This window comes from Pseudophryne corroboree, chromosome 1 (genome assembly GCF_028390025.1).
Source record: "Pseudophryne corroboree isolate aPseCor3 chromosome 1, aPseCor3.hap2, whole genome shotgun sequence".
Classification (NCBI taxonomy): domain Eukaryota; kingdom Metazoa; phylum Chordata; class Amphibia; order Anura; family Myobatrachidae; genus Pseudophryne; species Pseudophryne corroboree.
This window is the reverse complement of record NC_086444.1, coordinates 559,402,305-559,425,724: the sequence shown is the minus strand read 5'-3', so window position 1 is coordinate 559,425,724 and position 23,420 is coordinate 559,402,305. Positions and strand designations below refer to the sequence as shown.

General features: G+C 43.3%; 1 protein-coding gene and 1 non-coding gene across 3 annotated transcripts in view; both read left to right on the top strand.

Annotated features, from left to right (window-relative positions):
* FKTN (fukutin) overlaps nucleotides 1-2,712 on the top strand; it is a 48,622-nt gene extending 45,910 nt beyond the window's left edge. For both annotated transcript variants that reach the window (XM_063914145.1, XM_063914144.1), the window contains exons 9-10: nucleotides 354-481; nucleotides 1,672-2,712. In XM_063914145.1, coding sequence (XP_063770215.1) covers nucleotides 354-481; nucleotides 1,672-1,885 — 342 coding nt within the window. In that variant the 3' untranslated portion in view covers nucleotides 1,886-2,712. The remainder of the gene's footprint in view (nucleotides 1-353; nucleotides 482-1,671) is intronic.
* Nucleotides 2,713-8,933: 6,221 nt separating this feature from the next.
* On the top strand, nucleotides 8,934-9,123 carry LOC134960944 (U2 spliceosomal RNA). The gene has a single exon (XR_010187832.1). It is a non-coding gene; the product is annotated as a U2 spliceosomal RNA (small nuclear RNA).
* The last annotated feature ends 14,297 nt before the right edge of the window (nucleotides 9,124-23,420 follow it).

Below are 23,420 nucleotides of genomic sequence, written 5' to 3'. Positions count from 1 at the left end.
CTTTAGTCAGGAAAGATTCTCTGACCAGATGCCTCCTTGAGAGAGTTCTAACAGCTCCTTTTCAAAAGAGTTTGACACCTCCTATGAACGTCTTTTCTCCTCAGTGGGATGGTGGGAAAGATAGGGCCAGCTTTATTATAGACCCCACTGTGGTCTATAATAAACATTAACTTTTTCCAATCCTAGCAGAAGAGAGATAGGAAGTCTGAAATGTCCCTGTTCAGTTTTAAAAATTACATTTTCCATAAACAATATACATTGATCCAACATACAATTCGAATAATACCCTAGTTTGGGATCAGATCTGTGATGGATCCTGACAGTTATTGTGTTACTTTTTGTTTGGCTTTCAGGTGGAAGATAGTTTGGAACTTTCATTTCTTGGAAGAGAAGATGTGAAGCTTGACATATTTTTCTTCTATGAAGAAGAGGATTATATGTGGAATGGGGGCACACAAGCCAAAAGTGGCAAGAAATTTAAGTATGAATATATATATATATATATATATATATATGTTTTTAATTTCTCTTTAGCAAAAAACAATCTTGCTATGGTGTATATAGAATATACGGCTTTGTAGTTGAAAAGAAGATAATGAGGTAGTTTTTTAATGATATATTTAATGTTGATAATACTGGTAAAAGTACCTTTGCAAAAAAGCATTCTGCTCTCTCCTCACCTATCACACACAGCTTGCCACAGCATACTTATTATCTAAGCGGCTAACAGTTTATACAGGAACACAAAAGTATTTATTTGGGAAGACTGGATATGCTTCTTATGCACAGGGGCAAGAGCTTACTTATAGGGGTGTATTCAATTGAAGTTGGATCCTCTCCGACGGAGAGGATCCGAGACTGCACTATACAATGCCAGCCGTTTCCGGACAGCATTCCGACAATGCAGATTAGACTTGATAACAAGTCAAATCTGCATCAGCGGTAAAGTGTCGAAAACAGACGCGTTTTTGACAAAACTATGTGGATCAGCGACTAACTTGCCGATCCACGTGTTTTTTGACAGTGCTGGTTTTTTCAACAGTCGAGAAAACGTCACTTTCATTGAATAGGCCATATTCGACCTAAAAACAGTGAAAATTTTCCAACTGTCGGAAAAACCGGCACCAATTGAATACCCCCTCATAGATGGAAACCACACTTTGTACACAAACCCTCTGTACATAGTTACTATATGCATCTGACTAGAAATCATTAGTGTGTTTAACCCATGCAAGCCTGGAGGTTGTGGGATTATGGTTTATCAAGGGATACTTGATCTAGATTTACTAAACGGTGGTTTTTGCAAGCTGCCGATTATCAGCAATAATATTAAATGCAAAAGCCATCACTTAATAAATCTGGCCTTTTATCCTGTAGAAGAGACCATATTTAGCAGTAATTGATACAGAGAAAACTTCATCTTACTGTATAGTAAGTCATATACAATCTGTAAACTCCATTTCAGCTTGAAGACTTAATTTAGTTCTCCCCATGAAGTACAAGTCTACAGCAGGAAGACAACCCAATAAGTGATACATGTTCTACTGTATATTAATATAAATACATTTACACTTCTTTACATACTTTACAGAAGAGGAAGGCTTGTTTGGTATATTGTCCTCTAAATATAAATTGAGAGAACGTAATCCATTGTTCATTATATCATTTCAGATATCTGTTCCCGAAATTTACACTTTGCTGGACAGAGTTTTTAGGACTAAAGGTTCATGTACCATGTGAGACTCTAGATTATGTGGAAGCCAATTATGGCAAGAATTGGGATGTTCCTCTTAAAGTCTGGGACTGGAAACATTCCCCATCCAATGTACAGCCGAATGGAATGTGGCCAGTGGATGAGTGGGATGAGGTCATTCAGTTACACTAGTGGACAAGTTTAAAAAAAAAAATAAGTGTCATTGGGCTAATAAGATTTGGATTTATCAATATAACTTTGAATATTTTCCATCACAAATTTCATATAGAGGAGTCTCTCATGACATTATACTGAAACTTTACTTATTTATAAGCTTTGATTGAGGCTATTCTGACTGTGACAAAAGTATTCTATTGCATTGGCCAATGGTTATCACGTAACTGGCACAAACCTTTCGTTTTTATTTCATTGAGTTTCTGTGACTTCAAATTTATACCCCCTATTCACACTGAAGCCCCAACTTCGACCCATCTACTGAATTTGGTGTCAACCCGTGTTAAAGGTCTGTGCACTGCACCCTGGACCCGGGTTATCCCAGAGTCAACCCTTTTCACACTGAAGAATGTGTGAGGCATGAGAACTGGACATTTTTTTTGCCACACAAAAATGAGGTCATGAAAAATGGGTGGTGACTGCAGTCTGCCAGTGTCACCAATCAGCTCCTTTTAGTGGGACCTGGGTCCAATCTTTCGCACTGCAGCTTACCCGGGTCTGTCCAGGAAATAACCTGTCCCATGGACCTGGGACACACAACCTGGGTCAAGCCCTTTCACACTGAGACCTGTCACCCCAGGTAATACACTGTGTCAGAGGCCCAGAGTAAAAGGGATATTAGTGACCTTAGATCCCACTGGTTAATTATTGTCTCCAGAATAAGAGACACCTTTATGTTTTATTAAGAAGAACCCAATTGAAGGGATCTTATATTCGAAAATACCCCAATCCTGTTGTATCGTACTGCTAATGTAATTTAATGTGAAAATACAATTTCAAGTTACTTTCTTTACTGATTCTTTAAAAAATGTAATAGCTTTGGAGGTATGGTGCAGCATGGTGAGCGAGGCTGTCTTCCTATTGCTGTTACAAGGAACATGGGTTTAGCTGTCAGTGAGGGAAAACCTGGAGTCTTGAGTCGTTTCTAAAAAAAGAAAAAAAAGAATAAAAAGAAATCTAAGGTTATATATTTATTGTTTGAGTTTATGCCATGTAACATTACTTGTCCCATCAGTTTTGCAATTCGCTATACTACTGATGGAAGCATATACACTACTGACATGCAAGTTGTACAGTATATTTCTCTATCATCCATAGGGGACGCTGGAGTGCAGTAACATGGGGTATAGATGGGGTGATCAGGCGAGCCGACACTTTAAATTTTCAATGTGTGAGACTGGCTCCTCCCCCTCTATACCCCTCCCCAGACCAGTTTTAGAAATGTGCCCGGGAGAGCCGGTCACTTCCTCTGGAGCTCCAGAGATATATTTATATTCTTTTATTTTAATTTATAACTTTTACAACTCTGCAACAGTCTGTCAGTTTGCCCCTGCCAGCCTGCTACATGGGAGCTGCCGGGGGTACTCTGTCCCACCCTGCAGGGTTTGGAGCCAGAGTTCCCAGCTGCAAGGACATCCGTTCCCGGGTGTCTTGCATCCAGCAGTTTACTGCTGACATGACGCCCCAAGCAGCCCGCCGCCACCGGCAGCATGGCGGAAGGCTACATATGGTAATGTATAGCCCGGGTCCCGGTTAGCGGGGTGCCTGGGTTAAATGGCGGCTGTACAAATAGCTCCTGGTATGCACACAGGAGGAGAAAAGGCGCTACAGAGGCTTCTGTTTCTCTTTCTCACTACTAGCGGCCAGAAGACTGTGGCAGCACTGCACCTTGTCAGAGATCCGCAGCATCTATGAGGACTGCGCGCCGCTACATAGCAAAACTGATGCTGCACTCCGGGAGCTGTCCCTTCCACACACTAAGTGCAGGAGCAATAGTACAGCGGATTTTGATCCCGTCTTCACTGGCGATCACAGTAGGGAGGCAGGTGTAACCATTTAAAAGAGCACACTCCCGCACTCAGCACAGGATATACAAGGCATATGGAAGGCTGGTACTGGCATAAACCAGTGCCGGGACGGGAGCATGGCGGATGCACTCCAGGGTCTCCACCTCAGGCGGAGCGGCTGTTTCCAGCGCATTGTACCCTCCTCTGGGTGCACCAGCGCACAGATGCGGCACACACGGCTGATAGCCAACATTAAGTTAAAACAGCACGACGCGCCTTTTTTTTTTTTTAACTCTTTATTTATAATAGGAGAAACAATCAAGTGCGCAAAATACAATAAGGCGTACAACATAGTACAAAAAGTTCTCCTAAAGATTTTTCAAGAATAAATTCAACACATAAGAAGTGGTGGGGGGGGGGAAGACACAGCAGGAGGGGACGACGACAGACAGACAGACAGGGAAGAAAATGAAGGGGAGCAGCAGAAGAGGGAGAGGAGGAAACGGGGAGGGGAGGAGAAGGAGAAAAGGGCAAACACAATCGAGCCAAACCAGGCCGAACTAAGCCATAAGTTGAAAGTTATACCAAACATATCAATATGCAGTGTATAAATATAACAGTGTACAAATGTACATGTAAGAAAGTTACTACCTATTCACTGAGAGACTGCTAGAAACGGTAGGTAAGTGTCCGGAGGGAGGAGCCAGGTGCAACGTGGCGAACAGTTTCAGAAGGTCTGAACAGGGGGGCAGTTAGGGTATCAAGTAGGGGGGGGACATCTTAAGCAACCAGGGACTCCATACGAGTTCAAATTTGTGTGGACAGTCATGCAGATAATAAGTGATCCTTCCCATGTTAGCGACAAACCAAATGTAATTATTTAGCGCAGAAACAGTAGGGGCATCGGGAGACTTCGGGATTTAGCTGCCACCACTATATGGGAAAACAGCTTATTCAGAAGCGGGTCAAGATCCGGGTACGGCCGCGCCAAAAAAAATACCCAAGGGTCCAACGCGAGGGGAAGGCCAGAGAGGGACTTTAATAAGTCAAGCACCTTATTCCAGAAGTGAGCTATACGGGGGCAGGTCCACCAAATATGGAGGAGGGTTCCCCGATGTCCACATCCTCACCAGCACTCCGGGGTGGCAGAAGGGAACATCCTAGACAATTTATCCGGGGTGTAATACCACCGGTAATACAGTTTATAGGATGTTTCCTTAAGTCGAGTTGAGATAGAGCTTTTAGCTATGCCCTCTCGTGCCTCCTCCCAACAGGCATCATCCGGCGGGGGGGCCCAGGTCCCTCTCCCACTCCCGTTCATGGCGAGTCTGCGGGCCCGAGGAAGCCCCAACTAACCGAGTATATTCGCGAAATTAGACCTCTACATATAGGTTTTGTGGTGCAAAGGGATTCAAAGGGGGTAAGATCCCGCTGAACTTCGGGTTGAGATAGGGAGAATAGGAAGTGTCGGATCTGGAAATATTCAAAGAAGGGAGGGGAGAGAGTGGAAAACTTACATTTGATATCGGTTATCGTCATCCAGTGATCATGTACCACATGAACTCTCGCACTAGCCCAAGGGGTGAAGCGAAGGGTTGAAACCCCAGTGGGAAAAGCAGGATTATCCCGCAGGGGGAGGACAGTTTATATTTCGTGAGGGAGTTATGCCAGATAGATAGATGGAATTTGAGAGAAGGAGAAGAGTCCGTCAGAGTGAGCTGGTACGGTTTTCCCAGCCCCAAGGCGAAGCCAATGAACGGATCCCCAAGGAGAGAGCCGCCATGTCCACCCAGGCAATAGAGCCACGGGGTACAATGGAAGCCACTATTTGGTTCAGGTGGCTAGCCAGGTAATAAAACCTGACGTCCGGGAATCCCTGGCCACCTGCAGAACGAGGGAGTCGAAGAACTGCAAAAGCTATTCTTGGAGGTTTATCGTTCCATACAAACTTCACAAATGAGGTCTGGGCATCCCTAAGAACCCTCTCTGGGACCTTGACAGGTAAAGTTTGAAAGATGTAGAGAAGTTGCGGCATGACTGTAATTTTGAGGGCAACTATCCTACCCAGCCAGGATATGATATGGGACTTCCATCTCGCCAGGTCACATTTAATCTTAGCGAACATGCGTGGGAAGTTTTCAGAATATAGGGAGCTATAGTGAGATGTGATATAGACTCCTAAGTACTTGATCTTATTGGTTTGCCAGCGAAGGTCATAGGAGGACTGTAGATCACGTTTAAGATCTCCTGAAATATGTAATAACATAGCTTCAGATTTAACAAAATAAATTTTATATCTCGATAGGGAACCATAGTCCTCTATAATCTGATACAAGGCGGGGAGCGAAGACCGTGGCTGAGTGAGGGACAGCAGTACATTGTCTGCAGAAAGTGAGATCTTAAACTCCTGCGAGCCCACCCTCACTCCCCGGATTCTACCAAAGTTCCTTATTACAGCAGCCAGGGGTTCTATGACCATGGCAAACACTAGGGGGGAGAGAGGGCAACCCTGCCTCGTACCGTTGGATAATGGGAAGGGAGCGGACAGCACTCCGTTAGTGAGGACCTTAGCTATAGGGGAGGAGTAGAGAGCAGAGACCCCCGTCAATAATTCTGCCGATATCCCAAACGCCTGTAGGGTCTGAAACAAGAAGGGCCACGATATGCGGTCGAATGCCTTTTCAGCGTCCAGTGAAAGGACAATAGACGGGGTGTGTCTGCAGTTCAGTCGTTGTATTAGGTCTATCGCTCTTCTAGTGTTATCTCTGGCCTGACGGCCAGGAATAAAACCGACCAGATCATAATGGATCAGGCCAGGGAGCACACCGTTGAGATGGGTAGCTAAAATTTTGGCATAGAGCTTAATGTCCAGATTCAAAAGGGATATCGGCCGATAGCTAGCGCAATCTCGAGGGTCTCTACCCTCTTTGTGGATAACTATTATTCTGGCCTCCAGCATGGTGCTCGGGAATGGGGTGCCATGCAGTACAGCATTCACGACGCGCCATTTACACAAAAGCATTTTAAAATTTCGGCGCCATGCAGGTGGGGGCGGAGCTAGGCTCAATAAAGAAGACACTAATCTAGCCCCTCCACAGACAACGTGTGCGCGCTTCGGCGGCACATGAACTTTACACATTATATCTGACTGTCTAGGAATTTAAGTATGTGAGACCTGGGTTCCTGTCCAGATCTGGACAATATCACTTCATGGCCAGATAAGGTCAGGATTGGGGACCTGGGTTCTCACTTCCTGCCCATGTTGGGACAGGATCAATTACATCTGTAATAAATTTATTAGTAAATGTATTAAATGTGTGAACTGTCCCATGGCACCATTCGCTACCACACTGTGGGCTGCATTAAAGAAGCTGGCACCCCGATATATACACTGCTCAAAAAAATAAAGGGAACACTAAAATAACACATCCTAGATCTGAATGAATTAAATATTCTTATTAAATACTTTGTTCTTTACGTAGTTGAATGTGTTGACAACAAAATCACACAAAAATTATCAATGGAAATCAAATTTATTAACCCATGGAGGTCTGGATTTGGAGTCCCCCTCAAAATTAAAGTGGAAAAACACACTACAGGCTGATCCAACTTTGATGTAATGTCCTTAAAACAAGTCAAAATGAGGCTCAGTAGTGTGTGTGGCCTCCACGTGCCTGAATGACCTCCCTACAATGCCTGGGCATGCTCCTGATGAGGTGGCGGATGGTCTCCTGAGGGATCTCCTCTCAGACCTGGACTAAAGCATCCGCCAACTCCTGGACAGTCTGTGGTGCAACGTAGCGTTGGTGGATGGAGTGAGACATGATGTCCCAGATGTGCTCAATTGGATTCAGGTCTGGGGAATGGGCGGGCCAGTCCATAGCATCAATGCCTTCATCTTGCAGGAACTGCTGACACACTCCAGCCACATGAGGTGTAGCATTGTCTTGCATTAGGAGGAACCCAGGGCCAACCGCACCAGCATATGGTCTCACAAGGGGTCTGAGGATCTCATCTCTGTACCTAATGGCAGTAAGGCTACCTCTGGCGAGCACATGGAGGGCTGTGCGGTCCCCCAAAGAAATGCCACCCCACACCATTACTGACCCACTGCCAAATGGTCATGCTGGAGGATGTTGCAGGCAGCAGAACGTTCTCCTTGGCGTCTCCAGACTCTGTCACATGTGCTTAGTGAGAACCTGCTTTCATCTGTGAAGAGCACAGGGCGCCAGTTGTGAATTTGCCAATCTTGGTGTTCTCTGGCAAATGCCAAACGTCCTGCACGGTGTTTGGCTGTAAGCACAACCCCCACCTGTGGACGTCGGGCTCTCATACCACCCTCATGGAGTCTGTTTCTGATCGTTTGAGTAGACACATGCACATTTGTGGCTTGCTGGAGGTAATTTTGCAGGGCTCTGGCAGTGCTCCTCCTGTTCCTCCTTGCACAAAGGCGGAGGTAGCGGTCCTGCTGCTGGGTTGTTGGCCTCCTCAACGTCTCCTGATGTACTGGCCTATCTCCTGGTAGCGCCTCCATGCTCTGGACACTACGCTGACAGACACAGCAAACCTTCTTGCCACAGCTCGCATTGATGTGCCATCCTGGATGAGCTGCACTACCTGAGCCACTTGTGTGGGTTGTAGGGAGGTCATACAGGCACGTGGAGGCCACACACACTACTGAGCCTCATTTTGACTTGTTTTAAGGACATTCCATCAAAGTTGGATCAGCATGTAGTGTGTTTTTCCACTTTAGTTTTGAGGGTGACTCCAAATCCAGACCTCCATGGGTTTAATAAATTTGATTTCCATTGATAATTTTTGTGTGATTTTGTTGTCAGCACATTCAACTATGTAAAGAACAAAGTATTTAATAAGAATATTTCATTCATTCAGATCTAGGATGTGTTATTTTAGTGTTCCCTTTATTTTTTTGAGCAGTGTATATTCTAAGGATAGATGTAGATATGTAGATAGATAGCTATTAGTAACAAGAACTGTATACCTGGGCCCTGGGGTGGTTGGGCCTGAGCCGACTTTGTGGGGTCCACGCCCTGGACTTATGCTTAGTATTAAGGACCTCCAGCAATAGAGCCACCGTGAACTGGCCTGAAGGCTTATCATATTTTTTGCAAAATATATGTAACGAAGAGCTCTAAATTTTCTATGATTATATAGTATACAGTTCTTGTTACTAATAGCCCACAGAGTGCGTGGGAAAAATCTTTTTGTTTTTCTTGTCTAGTATATGTTCTTATCAGTTTAATATCTGATACACCTCTATCGGAGAGATGTATGTATGTATAATGCATTTATTGAATGGATTTTGGACAGGTGATGGAAGAAGTTACTCTGTCCATTCTACGCATTAACCTGGTAAAACACTTCCACCGGTGGAACTATGGGGGTCATTCCGAGTTGATCGCTAGCTGCAGTTGTTCGCAGCGATCAGGCTAAACATCTGCATTTCTGCGCATGCGTATGCACCGCAATGCGCACGTGCAAAGGCCCTCATTCCGAGTTGTTCGCTCGCAAGCTGCTTTTAGCAGCTTTACACACGCTAAGCCGCCGCCTACTGGGAGTGAATCTTAGCTTCTTAAAATTGCGAACGAAAGATTCGCAATATAGCGAAAAGACATCTCTGTGCAGTTTCTGAGTAGCTCGAGACTTACTCGGCATCTGCGATCAGTTCAGTGCTTGTCGTTCCTGGTTTGACGTCATAAACACACCCAGCGTTCGCCCAGACACTCCTCCGTTTCTCCAGCCAGTCCTGCGTTTTTCCCAGAAACGGTAGCGTTTTTTCGCACACACCCATAAAACGGCCAGTTTCCGCCCAGAAACACCCACTTCCTGTCAATCACATTACGATCACCAGAACGAAGAAAAAACCGTGAGTAAAATTCCTAACTGCATAGCAAATTTACTTGGCGCAGTGCGGACATTGCGCATGCGCACTAAGCGGAAAATCGCTGCGATGCGAAAAAATTTACCGAGCGAACAACTCGGAATGACCCCCAAAGTACGGGTACAAAGTCCTTTGTGGTTTTGCACAGGTTCTAGCGAAATTTTCAGTCGCACGGCACAACGCAAGAAGATTGACAGGAAGGGGGCGTTTCTGGGTGTCAACTGACCGTTTTCTGGGAGTGTTAGAAAAAAATGCAGGCGTGGCTAGGCGGGTGTGTGACGTCAAAAGCCAACCCTCCAACGCACACGAAGAATAAGTCCAGGGCTGGTCTTGTTTTTCCACAAAATGTTTTTTCAGGCGCTCTGCTGCACAGGCATTCGCACTTCTGAAAAGCGAAAATACACTCCCCGGTGGGCGGCGACAATGCGTTTGCACGGCTGCTAAAAACTGCTAGCGAGCGATCAACTCGGAATGATCCCCTATGTCATTTAAATCCTATGCGTCTATACAGACTACATGTAGTCACAGATTTGAGTTTTATAAAATTCTATCATTCTTATTGCAAACATGCGCAATACCTGGGAACATTCACTAAGATGTATTCCAGTCGGTACTGTCTATAATGACCTTTATTTCCAACAGATTCCTACAATACCGGCATCTGTTGGAGTGTCCATTTGACTACGGTCAAATCGGTTTTCTCTGTCCAGCTGAGTTTAGCTACAATGAACAGGGAAGTAATTGAAGCTCATCAGAACCTGATTAGACAGGAATTTGTATAGAAGATAGTTAAAGGTATGTTCCACTTTTTGTTCCACTTTTTCGCAAAATTGTGATTCTGCACAGCACAAATAGACGCCTGAGAGGCGGTTATAGCTTCCTGATACACTCCCGGAGCTCAACCTATCACTGACAGGTGTAAGGCGGCAGTTTTCCACTTAAGCACATCAAGTTTTTCAAGCGTCTCCTTACAACGGAGCCGCCCACTAACGGAAGCTCGGAAAGCTGTGAAGTGCAGTTTATTTATTTTATTTTTATTCCCATAAGCAGGTTTGCTGGTAAGGTTGAGGAGTATCTGGAAGGGAGAAATTTACACTTTGTGTCATTTTATATCCTGCCATTGTCTTCCAATTATTTTGAATATATACATTACATGCCTGTATAAGTCAGTGTATACTGTATGTATCTGCATACCTCCTATTCCTACAGGATAGGGAGAATGGAGGATGTTGACAAAAACGTCTGACAACTCTCTGCTATCGATTTACCGATTTCCAGTCTTCTCCCCTATTTATGGATGGAAATCTACGCCATGGTAGTATTCCGTCTCCTGTCCAGCAAGGAAGTTTGTCTGGACCACCCTTTTTCAAACATCTGGATAAGTATATTTATGTGCAGATGTGTTTGTACGTATATATCTATCAGGTTGTGGGCACGGTCGTTTTTTTCCTGCAAATAACATTACCTCCCATCTCACTCTTTTTCATGATTGGGATTAAGGACTCCACATTTATAGGGTATATATCTCAATTGCTTACAGTCAAGGATACTCAGTTTTCAGATACCTGGCTTCTCTCAGCATCATCATTCCGGTAGGTTACAGTAAAGAGTCCTGGGCCTCAAGGCACTAATTCGGACGTCAAGCTTTCAGCTAACATACCGATTGTTTACAGTTAAAAAATAAAACATTTTTAAAAAACATTAGTAACACCACGTGATATAGGGTCCTGTATTACAGTCACAGTCTCCTCTGGACCTCAGTGTTTATATCCTAGTTTGGACCTGGTGAAGGGGGATTTTCCTAAATGTCTTTAGATTTTTCCTCCTTGTTCCCTACTGACAGATTCTTCTTCAGTAACTCGGTTTTTAGTCCTCTATTCATCTTTCAGCTTTTAATATGTTTTCCCCTTGACGCCCCGCGGCTCAGGGAGTGAACTCAACTTATTGGCATCGTCCCTTAGCTGGATGGCCTATTACTCTAGGCATAATCTAGAGAAAGATTTGAATAATGCTTCTGTTTCCATTTTAGGGGTATATGCAATTAGCGGCGAATCGCGGCAAATTATCGCCGTTTTTTAATTCGACACAATTCGACAGGTGAATTCCGGCTGGTGGCTTCCGGAATTCACCATATTCAATGAAAAACGGATTCGACAGTTCCGCGGGCGAAAAACGGCCGATTTGCCGGATTTTGCCGCGATTTAAAAAAACGGGAAAAGCCCGGAAAAAAATGGCGTGGGGTCCCCCCTCCAAAGCATAACCAGCCTCGGGCTCTTCGAGCTGGTCCTGGTTCTAAAAATGCGGGGGGAAAATTGACAGGGGATCCCCCGTATTTTTAAAACCAGCACCGGGCTCTGCGCCTGGTGCTGGTGCAAAAAATACGGGGGACAAAAAGAGTAGGGGTCCCCCGTATTTTTTACACCAGCATCGGGCTCCACTAGCTGGACAGATAATGCCACAGACGGGGGTCACTTTTATACAGCGCCCTGCGGCCGTGGCATTAAATATCCAACTAGTCACCCCTGGGCGGGGTACCCTGGGGGAGTGGGGACCCCTTCAATCAAGGGGTCCCCCCCCCCAGCCACCCAAGGGCCAGGGGTGAAGCCCGAGGCTGTCCCCCCCCATCCAAGGGCTGTGGATGGGAGGCTGATAGCCTTGAGTAAAATGACAGAATATTGTTTTTTCCAATAGTACTACAAGTCCCAGCAAGCCTCCCCCGCAAGCTGGTACTTGGAGAACCACAAGTACCAGCATGCGGGAGAAAAACGGGCCCGCTGGTACCTGTTGTACTACTGGGGAAAAAATACCCAAATAAAAACAGGAGACACACAGCGTGACAAGTACAACTTTATTACACACTGCCGACACACACATACTTACCTATGTTGACACGCCGACTGCCACAGTCTCCGCCGATCCGAGGGTACCTGTGAAAAAAATTATACTCACCTGCCAGTGTCCAGAGATAAATCCACGTCCAGAGATAATCCTCGTACTTGGCAAAAAAAAAAAACACGAACACGCGTACCACCGGACTGAAAGGGGTCCCAAGTTGACACATGGGACCCCTTTCCCCGAATGCCGGGACATCACGTGACTCCTGTCACTGAGGTCCCTTCAGCCAATCAGGAAGCGCTACTTCCGTGGTGCTCACCTGATTGGCTGTGCGCGTGTGACCTCAGACAGCGCATCGCAAAGCCTCTCCATTACTTTCAATGGTGGGAACTTTACGGGTAGCGGTGGCAGCTGTCATGGGGGTGTCTGCATTCGTGGAAAGGGGTCTCATGTGTCAACATGGGACCCCTTTCAGTCCGGCATGGTACGGGTGTTCGTGTTTTTTTTTTGGCCAAGTACGAGGATTTTATCTCTGGACGTGGATTTATCTCTGGACACTGGCAGGTGAGTATAATTTTTTTCACAGGTACCCTCGGATCGTCGGAGACTGTGGCAGTCGGCGTGTCAACATAGGTAAGTATGTGTGTGTCGGCAGTGTGTAATAAAGTTGTACTTGTCACGGTGTGTGTCTCCTGTTTTTATTTGGGTATTTTTCCCCAGTAGTACTACAGGTACCAGCGGGCCCGTTTTTCTCCCGCATGCTGGTACTTGTGGTTCTCCAAGTACCAGCTTGCGGGGCGGGCTTGCTGGGACTTGTAGTACTACTGGAAAAAACAATATTCTTTCAATTTTGACAAGGCTATCAGCCTCCCATCCGCAGCCCTTGGATGAGGGGGACAGCCTCGGGCTTCACCCCTGGCCCTTGGGTGGCTGGGGGGGGACCCCTTGATTGAAGGGGTCCCCACTCCCCCAGGGTACCCCGGCCAGGGGTGACTAGTTGGATATTTAATGCCACGGCCGCAGGGCGCTGTATAAAAGTGACCCCCGGCTGTGGCATTATCTGTCCAGCTAGTGGAGCCCGATGCTGGTGTAAAAAATACGGGGGACCCCTACTCTTTTTGTCCCCCGTATTTTTTGCACCAGCACCAGGCGCAAAGCCCGGTGCTGGTTTTAAAAATACGGGGGATCCCCTGTCCATTTTTCCCCCGCATTTTTAGAACCAGGACCAGCTCGAAGAGCCCGAGGCTGGTTAGGCTTTGGAGGGGGGACCCCACGCCATTTTTTTTCTGAATTTTACCATTCCATCTAAAAAAAATATATATATATTATTTTAAAAAATATATAAATAATACTTGTGCCTCCAAAAAAGACAAACCAAGTACCTAATCCCTTCTAATATAAATAGATATGCTATTATCAATAAAAAAAACATGTTTTAAATTTTTTTTATTAGTTTCACCCACCAAAGTGTGGCGGATTGAAAAAGTCGAATTTACTGTCTTAAAGCACTGTTGTCGAATTTCCAAACTTCAATTGAATATACTTTGGTCGAATTGCAGCACTTGTATCATTGCAGAAAAGTCGAATTTGACAAAAGTCGAATTTCAAAAAGTCGAATTTTGAAAGTCCGTTTTTTGGACGGAAAGTACTGAATTGCATTGGCGATTTTTTTTTGGGGTCGAAAAAGTCCCGAAATTCGACAATTTCGGGAATTCGACCGCAATTGCATATACCCCTAAGTCTGAACGTGTAGGCTCCATGGGATACTCTCCTTGAGAGTAAGGGTTCTCTTGCTGAGTCCTCGGCTCATCCAGTGTTTTTTCCTTCTGGAAGTGTTGGATGACCTTCAATAGGACTTCCCGTAAAGCCCTTGCCATTTACCTTTTGGATCCCCTTTTCACAGGGACTGGATTTTTCCTACAAGCAGGTCACATTTCCTTAGTTGCGGATTTTTACCATGTTCTGGTTGTATAACCCAATTTATCTCTTCTGACCAGTGCAGGTATTCCCTTAGAATTCTGCACTGCCTATTGAGGTACCGAACCCAGGACTACTTAAAAGCGCTGGGTCACATCGTCTCTCCCTTTGAGAATGAGTTCCTTCAGTCAGATCAGAACTGCACTCCTACTGTTGCATACTCTTAGGATTAAGAATACACGGATTATGCTCTACTCTTCTACTGTAGCATACTTATAAAAGTAAGGAGTCACCATATTGTGCTATGCCACCTTTGGTTTTTTATCCACAGGACGTCTTCTCAACCATAGTCCTTGCAGTAGACAACTCTTATCTTAGTGGGAAGGGGTTTTCTATACAAAATTTGCTAAGGTCCTCCTAATTTTTTTCTCTACTCCAGTGAGGGCGACCTTGTCTGCGCTGTGGTTTTTCCAGTTCGCTTGGGTGTTAACTGATTTTCTGCTCACTTTCTTTTTTTTCCTCATGCAGTGTAAACAATATACGACTAGCCTCGCAGGTCTTGGTCTCCAGATCTGCTGGTCCTTCTCGCGAGTGACCCTGGTATATTACCTCTGCGTTCGGGCTTGTTCTGGCACCTACATTTCACAGATTGGCTGTTCAAGGTGTGGTGATGGAATGCGGGGAACTCTGATAGCTCAGCATGATAGATCCCTCATTTTACATAACCTACTCAGCTGCATCTATGGCCGCATGCATTTCTATCCTATCGGATGGCAGATGTTGCCTGAGGTGCACAGCAGGTCTCTGACTGTACTTCTTTAAAGTAAAGACTCGTTTGTTGCTCTTCTCTATGGCGCTTTCTACCGGATATTCAGCTGCTTGATCAGGGCGTTGTTGGCCTTCAACATTTCGCCTTAGTCCTTCGGATCTCAATTGATATTACAGTGATGCAATCTGTCTGGTTAGCCCCTGCAGTCAATGGGTATTTAAGGGCCGGATTGTGGTTTTGGTATTTGCGTAACCATGATGGCTCCACCTTGGGTTCAGTATCTGCCTGGCCAGACTCGACATGCTGTCTTGTTCGCTGGCAGGGCTGTTCGTACGATATATATGTATCCCATACAATATATTTATCCCAGTTGTCTTGGGTCTCTGTATCGGTTGCCTCTGGGTCATCCTGCATCTTGCGTTGCCTGACATCCTTTTGTCACACTCCACAGTCTCTTGGTGGTGACCTTGAGTCATGCCTGGACTGTGCAGTTTTCCAGAATTCTCAGCGCTCTCCTGCCTGGGAGGCTCTAGGACGTCCCCATGGTACTGCACTCCAGTATCCCCTATGGATGATGGAGAAAACAGGATTTTTGGTACTTACCGATAAATCCCTTTCTCTGAGTCCATAAGGGACGCTGGACACCCACCCTGCACTGCTCTATTCCGGCGGTGTGGTTATAACCCTGGTTGCCCCTGTAGTTCCGGGTGGCTGGGTATTCTTGGGATCTGGTTTCAAGGTTTCCTTGTGTTACTGTTATTTTGATTATTGTTTTTTTGGTCTGGTTCTGTGTATCTGTGTATTTTTGAGGTTCCTGTTTTACGGATTCTCTTGGCTGTTTTGCTTACCTCCTCCTCTGTTGTTCGGATTGCCGTCTCTCCTCAGGCACAGTTTTTTAACTGGTCTGGGGAGGGGTATAGAGGGGGAGGAGCTAGTCACACACATTGAAAATTTAAAGTGCCGGCTCACCTGATCACCCCATCTACACCCCATGGTACTGCACTCCAGTGTCCCCTGAGAAAGGGATTTATCGGTAAGTACCGTATATACTCGAGTATAAGTCGACCCGAATATAAGCCGAGGCACCTAATTTTACTACAAAAACCTGGGAAAACTCATTGACTCGAGTATAAGCCTAGGATGGGAAATGCAGGTCTAGCCGTACACAGCCCTCAGTGCCAGATATGCCCTCATACTGCCAGATATGCCCTCATGCTGCCAGATATGCCCCACAGTGCCAGATATGCCCTCATGCTGCCAGATATGCCCCACAGTGCCAGATATGCCCTCATGCTGCCAGATATGCCCCACAGTGCCAGATGTGCCAGATATGCCCTCATGCTGCCAGATGTGCCCTCATGCTGCCAGATATGCCCCACAGTGCCAGATATGCCCTCATGCTGCCAGATATGCCCCACAGTGCCAGATATGCCCTCATGCTGCCAGATATGCCCCAGTGCCAGATGTGCCCTCATGCTGCCAGATATGCCCCACAGTGCCAGATGTGCCCTCATGCTGCCAGATGTGCCCTCATGCTGCCAGATATGCCCCACAGTGCCAGGAAGGGTACTTACCCTCCATCGCTCCCGCGTTGTCTTCTGAAGGAGGGACACGGAGGGCACAGCGCGCGGCTCTCCTTTGTCCCTCCTGCGTCTCCGGCGGCGTGTGTGTATTAAATGAAGTGCCGGTTCGTGAGCCAATCAGAGCTCACGAACGGGCAGTTCATTTAACACACACACACGAGACGCAGGAGGGACACAGGAGAGCCGCGCGCTGTGCCCTCCGTGTCCCTCCTTCCACTGACTCGGGTATAAGCCGAGGGGGCTTTTTCAGCACAAAAAAACGTACTGAAAAAGTCGGCTTATACTCAAGTATATACGGTACCAAAATCCTGTTTTCCCCCAGTGCTGTGTGGCTTTTTACTTTGTATTCATGTACATCTTTTATGTACATAATTAAAATATTAACTAAAAATAAAAAAATACAATTTAGGTAACTTTGCACTTTTGCAAAGATTTACTGTATAATTATGTGTTTTGATTTACTTGCTTATACTTACTATAAATACCCACAATTATAATTTCCATGTATCTCAATAATGCCAAGTGGCTTGTGGAGTCTGGATCTCTGCTATTCCACAACACTAGTCCCATGTTCTTGCTTACTGTACATCCTTATGTTTCCTATAACTGATTGGCTTTTTTTTCTTACATAGTTTATTGGCGTAATAAAAGTCTTCAGGGAAAAAATATGCTATGAGCAGAGAAACAAGAATATTTTACTATATACTGCCTAGTATTAAATTATAAATATAATTTATGTATACATAAACACTTGTGAAAGCTGTGTTTTATATTTGTCTATGTCTGACTATCAATCAGAGACAATAATGTATTTCCCTATGGTGGCCATGTTCCATGACCAATAAAGATAAAATGCTCTAGTTTTTACTGTCCAGATTCACCTCAGTCAGACATTGTTCTGGTAATAACACACCCAGCATCAGCTCTGCTCCAGCCCAGTCATTGTTGCACCTTCACACAAGACAGCTGACTGATCTTTCCCTCATAAAAATACACAATTACATAGAGATGAAAATGATGTTAATGCATTTAAAAGCCAACATACTATACATGTAATAACTGTAGTGTTTATTCATAACTAAACAAGACTACTATGCTCTATTTCACTAATTTGCAGCAGGTTGCCATGCTAGGCTGGAGATGTTTCTTTAGCAGAACATGGTTATTGACAGCCTGGTAAACATGATTTACAGAAATGCAGTGAGTGGATTGTATCAACACACACTGGCAGTGCCAGTAGCAACACAGACGACTGTATGCTCCACTTTTTAGCCTGTAGCAGACAAAGTGAAGAAAGATGCGGGAGGATCATCACCTGTCTTTTATGGAGTGGGGCAGTTATACTTGTTTTTTTAACAGCTGCACTGGAATGCAATGTTAGTGCTGAACAAAAAGTTAGCTTCATCTATATATATATATATATATATATAAAATCAATTTCAGAATTTTTGTCTGTCCGTTTTGGCATCATGTTGTGACCTAGAAAGAAACTGAGGTATGTATGATGTCGATGGGAGAGGAGCAGTAAAGGAAAAAACAGACGATTGACACTCGGGGCAAATGCCCGGGGCTGCAGATGTAGATCTCAGGACCAGCTGCTTCTCCCATCAGCAACTTTACGTGACTTGCTCACGAGTTAATAGCCCCAAGCTTCTTTTTGTGTTAATCCCTGAAGGAAAAATTGCAAATATTGTTTGTTTCCGAAGAAATGTTGTGATCAATGTATACAATATAAAATATACATCACAATATTATATGGCACTACTGTCTTTGTAAAATTAGTACTGCTAAGCAATAACAGACATCCTTGTGAGCAAAGCCGTGGGCAAATGCTAGTACAGGTTGAGTATCCCTTATCCAAAATGCTTGGGACCAGAGGTATTTTGGATATGGGATTTTTCCGTATTTTGGAATAATTGCATACCATAATGAGATATCATGGTGATGGGACCTAAGTCTAAGCACAGAATGCATTTATGTTACATATACACCGTATACGGTATCCGGACTCCAGGTCGACAGCACAAAGGTCGACACACCTTAGGTCGACGCCAATTGGTCGACACACCTTAAGTCGACATGGACAAAAGGTCGACATGGACAAAAGGTCGACAGGAACAAGGTCGACATGGAAAAAGGTCGACATGAGTTTTTCACGATTTTTTTCTTTTTTTTTGAACCTTTTCATACTTAACGATCCACGTGGACTACGATTGGAACTGTAAAGTGTGCCGAGCGAAGCGGCAGCGGAGCGAAGGCACCATGCCCGAAGCATGGCGAGCGAAGCGGTGCACTAATTGGGGTTCCCGGTCACACTACGAAGAAAACGACACCAAAAAAACATAAAAAACTCATGTCGACCTTGTTCCTGTCGACCTTTTGTCCATGTCGACATAAGGTGTGTCGACCAATTGACGTCGACATAAGGTGTGTCGACCTTTGTGCTGTCGACCCTCAGTCCCAGACCCACCGTATACACACAGCCTGAAGGTAATTTTAGCCAATATTTTTCATAACTTTGTGTGTACATTCACACAATTCATTTATGTTTCATATACACCTTATACACACAGCCTGAAGGTCATTTAATACAATATTTTTAATAACTTTGTGTATTAAACAAAGTTTGTACACATTGAGCCATCAAAAAACAAAGGTTTCACTATATCACTCTCACTCAAAAAAGTCCCTATTTCGGAATATTTGGATATGGGATACTCAACCTGTAGTATATATTTTTAAATGTAGCTTGAATGAGAAAAAAAAGCTTATATCAATAAATATTTATTTTAAAGTTTTACAACAAGGTGGAAGGGGATAAAGAAAAGAGTAAGGAGTACCAGGCAAGGAAAATTACAGTTCTCTATGTAAATACTGTATACACCAGGTATGTTATAGAGTCAAATCCCCATAGGAGGGGGAAAAGAAAAAGAAACCAGATACATTTAAGGTGCACTCATCCAACTACTGAATCATTAATACAATTATTATTATGACACACATATATCCCCAATAATAGTATCAAGTAGGGGCTTGAATGCTCAGTGATCTTAATTACTATAGAGGTTTATTTAATTGTGTATTTATACGGGACTCAATTGTCCTTTATTGAAAATAGAGCGAAATATTAAAATTCATAAAATAAAGAATAAATAGAGGGTGACAGAAAGTAAACTAATGTGAATAAAGATTTAAAAACAAAGCTAATGCGTGTCTCCCTTCATATATTTTATTGTGTTTATTACAGTTGTGCACTTGCACACATATATTTGCGCAGCACTGTAACAGTGCTATACTTATATGAGACCTGCAGTTTTTGTATTCATTTGAGCCTGCTATGCTGTGATAGAGGGAGATATGCTGTCTCGCTAGAAAGTTGCAAACTGTTACATAAATTGTAACCAGATTATATTTAAGTAAGAATATGCAACACAAGATCTCCACTCCTGCCCCTTAGGCTGTGAATATGGTTACTTGTTTCTGATATTATGAATTAAGCTTTAGCTATGTGCTCCCGTTTCAGTATTCATGTTTAATGTTGTGCTAATGATATATAGTATACCTATGAGACCTATAGTGTGGCAATAGAAGCCAAACCTGCATATAGTAGAGAGGAGTCTGCTAATACATTTATATACCTGAAGCTCCTTTTATATACTGTGGGATAGCTGACACTATTAATAGATAATAGAGATCTTAGGGGTTAGAGATCAGTTTGAAAATATATTCATACACTGTTAATTTGAGTGCTGTGGGAGAGCTGATATTAATAATAAATAAGTGTGACCACAGGTGTCAATGCCAGGCACTGGATTGTCCCTGTATTTAGTGGATATTTAACGTCATTGTATGTACACTGCAGTCTGCTGACAAATTGGGGCATGACCCTCTGGGACATGTATAATCTATAACATATCTGATTATGACCTCTAATACTTAAATGTTATTAACATGCCCAGCATGGACATAATTTAATTCTTGCAGAGCATCAGTAATGACTGCTGCTTAAATACATACGTTATACCATCTCACATGAACAGTGTGGAACACTATGGTATTAACATCACATGGGATATAGTTTAATCCATTTACCTTGTACATGTATCTGAGCATCAGTAACAATAGTAACTGAGGTCAGAGAGCACTTTAATTGCAATAGTTAGCTGTGAATAAAGGTCAGTGGAATTATCCCTATTAGTCCCCTCTAACACAATAATATATCAGCATTTCCTGCACCATATGACATCTCAGAGTTTCAGGCAAAGGTTACATATTCAGCAACCTTGTTTCACTCCTTAATTCATAATATCAGAAACAAGTAACCATATTCACAGCCTAAGGGGCAGGAGTGGAGATCTTGTGTTGCATATTCTTACTTAAATATAATCTGGTTACAATTTATGTAACAGTTTGCAACTTTCTAGCGAGACAGCATATCTCCCTCTATCACAGCATAGCAGGCTCAAATGAATACAAAAACTGCAGGTCTCATATAAGTATAGCACTGTTACAGTGCTGCGCAAATATATGTGTGCAAGTGCACAACTGTAATAAACACAATAAAATATATGAAGGGAGACACACATTAGCTTTGTTTTTAAATCTTTATTCACATTAGTTTACTTTCTGTCACCCTCTATTTATTCTTTATTTTATGAATTTTAATATTTCGCTCTATTTTCAATAAAGGACAATTGAGTCCCGTATAAATACACAATTAAATAAACCTCTATAGTAATTAAGATCACTGAGCATTCAAGCCCCTACTTGATACTATTATTGGGGATATATGTGTGTCATAATAATAATTGTATTAATGATTCAGTAGTTGGATGAGTGCACCTTAAATGTATCTGGTTTCTTTTTCTTTTCCCCCTCCTATGGGGATTTGACTCCATATTCTTGTTCAAACCAGTTGGTAGCACCTTTATGAGCCTTTGAACCTTGCATGCATGCATATGAATCCCTACAGTAGGGTTTAATGAGAATTAATTATAGGCACTCCAACAGATTCACAACATAATACATAAATCTCGGTGCGGGTTACTCTCCAGACCTGGTTAAAGGCTTTGCCTGACCAGTACTGGAACTTTTTGACCAGGTATGTTATAGTTAAAATTACGATGAGACTCAGTGTCCCTGCCACAGTGTACTTGTGCATAGTGCTGGAAAAGAAAAGCTGATGTCTGTTAACTCAGAGATGAGGTTAAACTGAATGATGGAGAGGTCTAAATGTGTAGAATGAGACCAGGGGACAGCTTCTCCATCTGTAAGGTTTCATGCCAGGGGAACCATTTTATAATCGGGGAGTAGGCCATCCCAAGTTGAAAATTAAATTGGACCTTAGAGCAGATTTTTTAACTACTGGTAGATTTCAAATTTTGGGCAATAGCAGTCCAAGTTGCAATTAAGATTACTTAAAACTTAACAATTATGGGTCAGGAAGCTAGAGCACTATAGGATACAGGTGAAGAGTCATCCGAGGTTCATAGTGTATTGAAATGTTGAAGTTCAAAAATACATACATTATTGTTCCTTCTTGACCACAGTTAAAATAAAGTTTCAAATAGACAAACCATATTTTGTGCAGCTTTGCGGGTTGTGTGGTCCCTTAGATACTTGGGTATGCTATGCCACTAGTTATTATAATGGAAATTAACTACTGAACTGTTTCTTTGTCAAAAAAATGATTGCTTATGTTAGTTTGGGAATAATGCACCTCCAGCAATGAAATATAAGAATACAAATTACACTGGTCTACAAAAATAAGCTTTTTTTTCACAAGAACTAAATAAACTGAATCTAAATGCATTTTTCATGCTGAATTCGAATATGCATTCAGATTCTTTCCATTAGGCAGAATTTTTTAGTGTTATATACGTTTAAAGCTTTATAAAATTAGTACTTGCAAAAGTGATAAATATACACCTCATTCTGACTGACCTAACAAGTTGTAGATGATGATTTTTGGGCATATTTTGCCTTTGGGATGTCTCTTCATGGTCCAGCAATAGTCAGCCAGCATACCAGAACTCCATTTGCCTTGGTATATCATTTTCATCGTAGAAATCTGCTGATGGAAATGCTCACCATGCTCATAACTGACAGATTTTATAGGAAGAAGTCTAGGTGGGAGTCAAGAAGTAAAGTTTTAAAGACATGTTGCACCCCATAGCTTTGTATGAATTCATTAGATCACTCTCTATAGCCTAATCATTTTCTACTTTATAATTTCCAAGAAAACAAGAACAGATATTTCTGAATGACAACCAGGCTGTTTCTTCGAGTGGATTTAACAGTTCGTGAAAATTTTCATCATCCATTACTGATCTTATTTGTGGCCCTATACAAAAATCCTTTTTTTTCAGTTTTGCATCACATACTTTTGGAAAATAAGATTTCAAATGCAGCAGAGTTTTCATCAATTGCTTTTACAATCAGTCCTAGTTTAAGATGCAGTGGAGGTAAATAAACTTTTTCAGGATCCACTAAAGGGGTATTTAACACGTTGTTTTTTTTCTGTCCTGGAATAAGATTCACGTTTAGGCCATTGTTTAGGCTTCTGTTCGTCTGCGTGTGTATGCCGGGCTATAAAGAACACTAAAATCTGAAAAAAGAAAAGTAACTGTCACAAACACACTATACCTGATGTAAAAATTCTAATCACATATTTGAATTCAAAATGTAAAACTGCACCAGA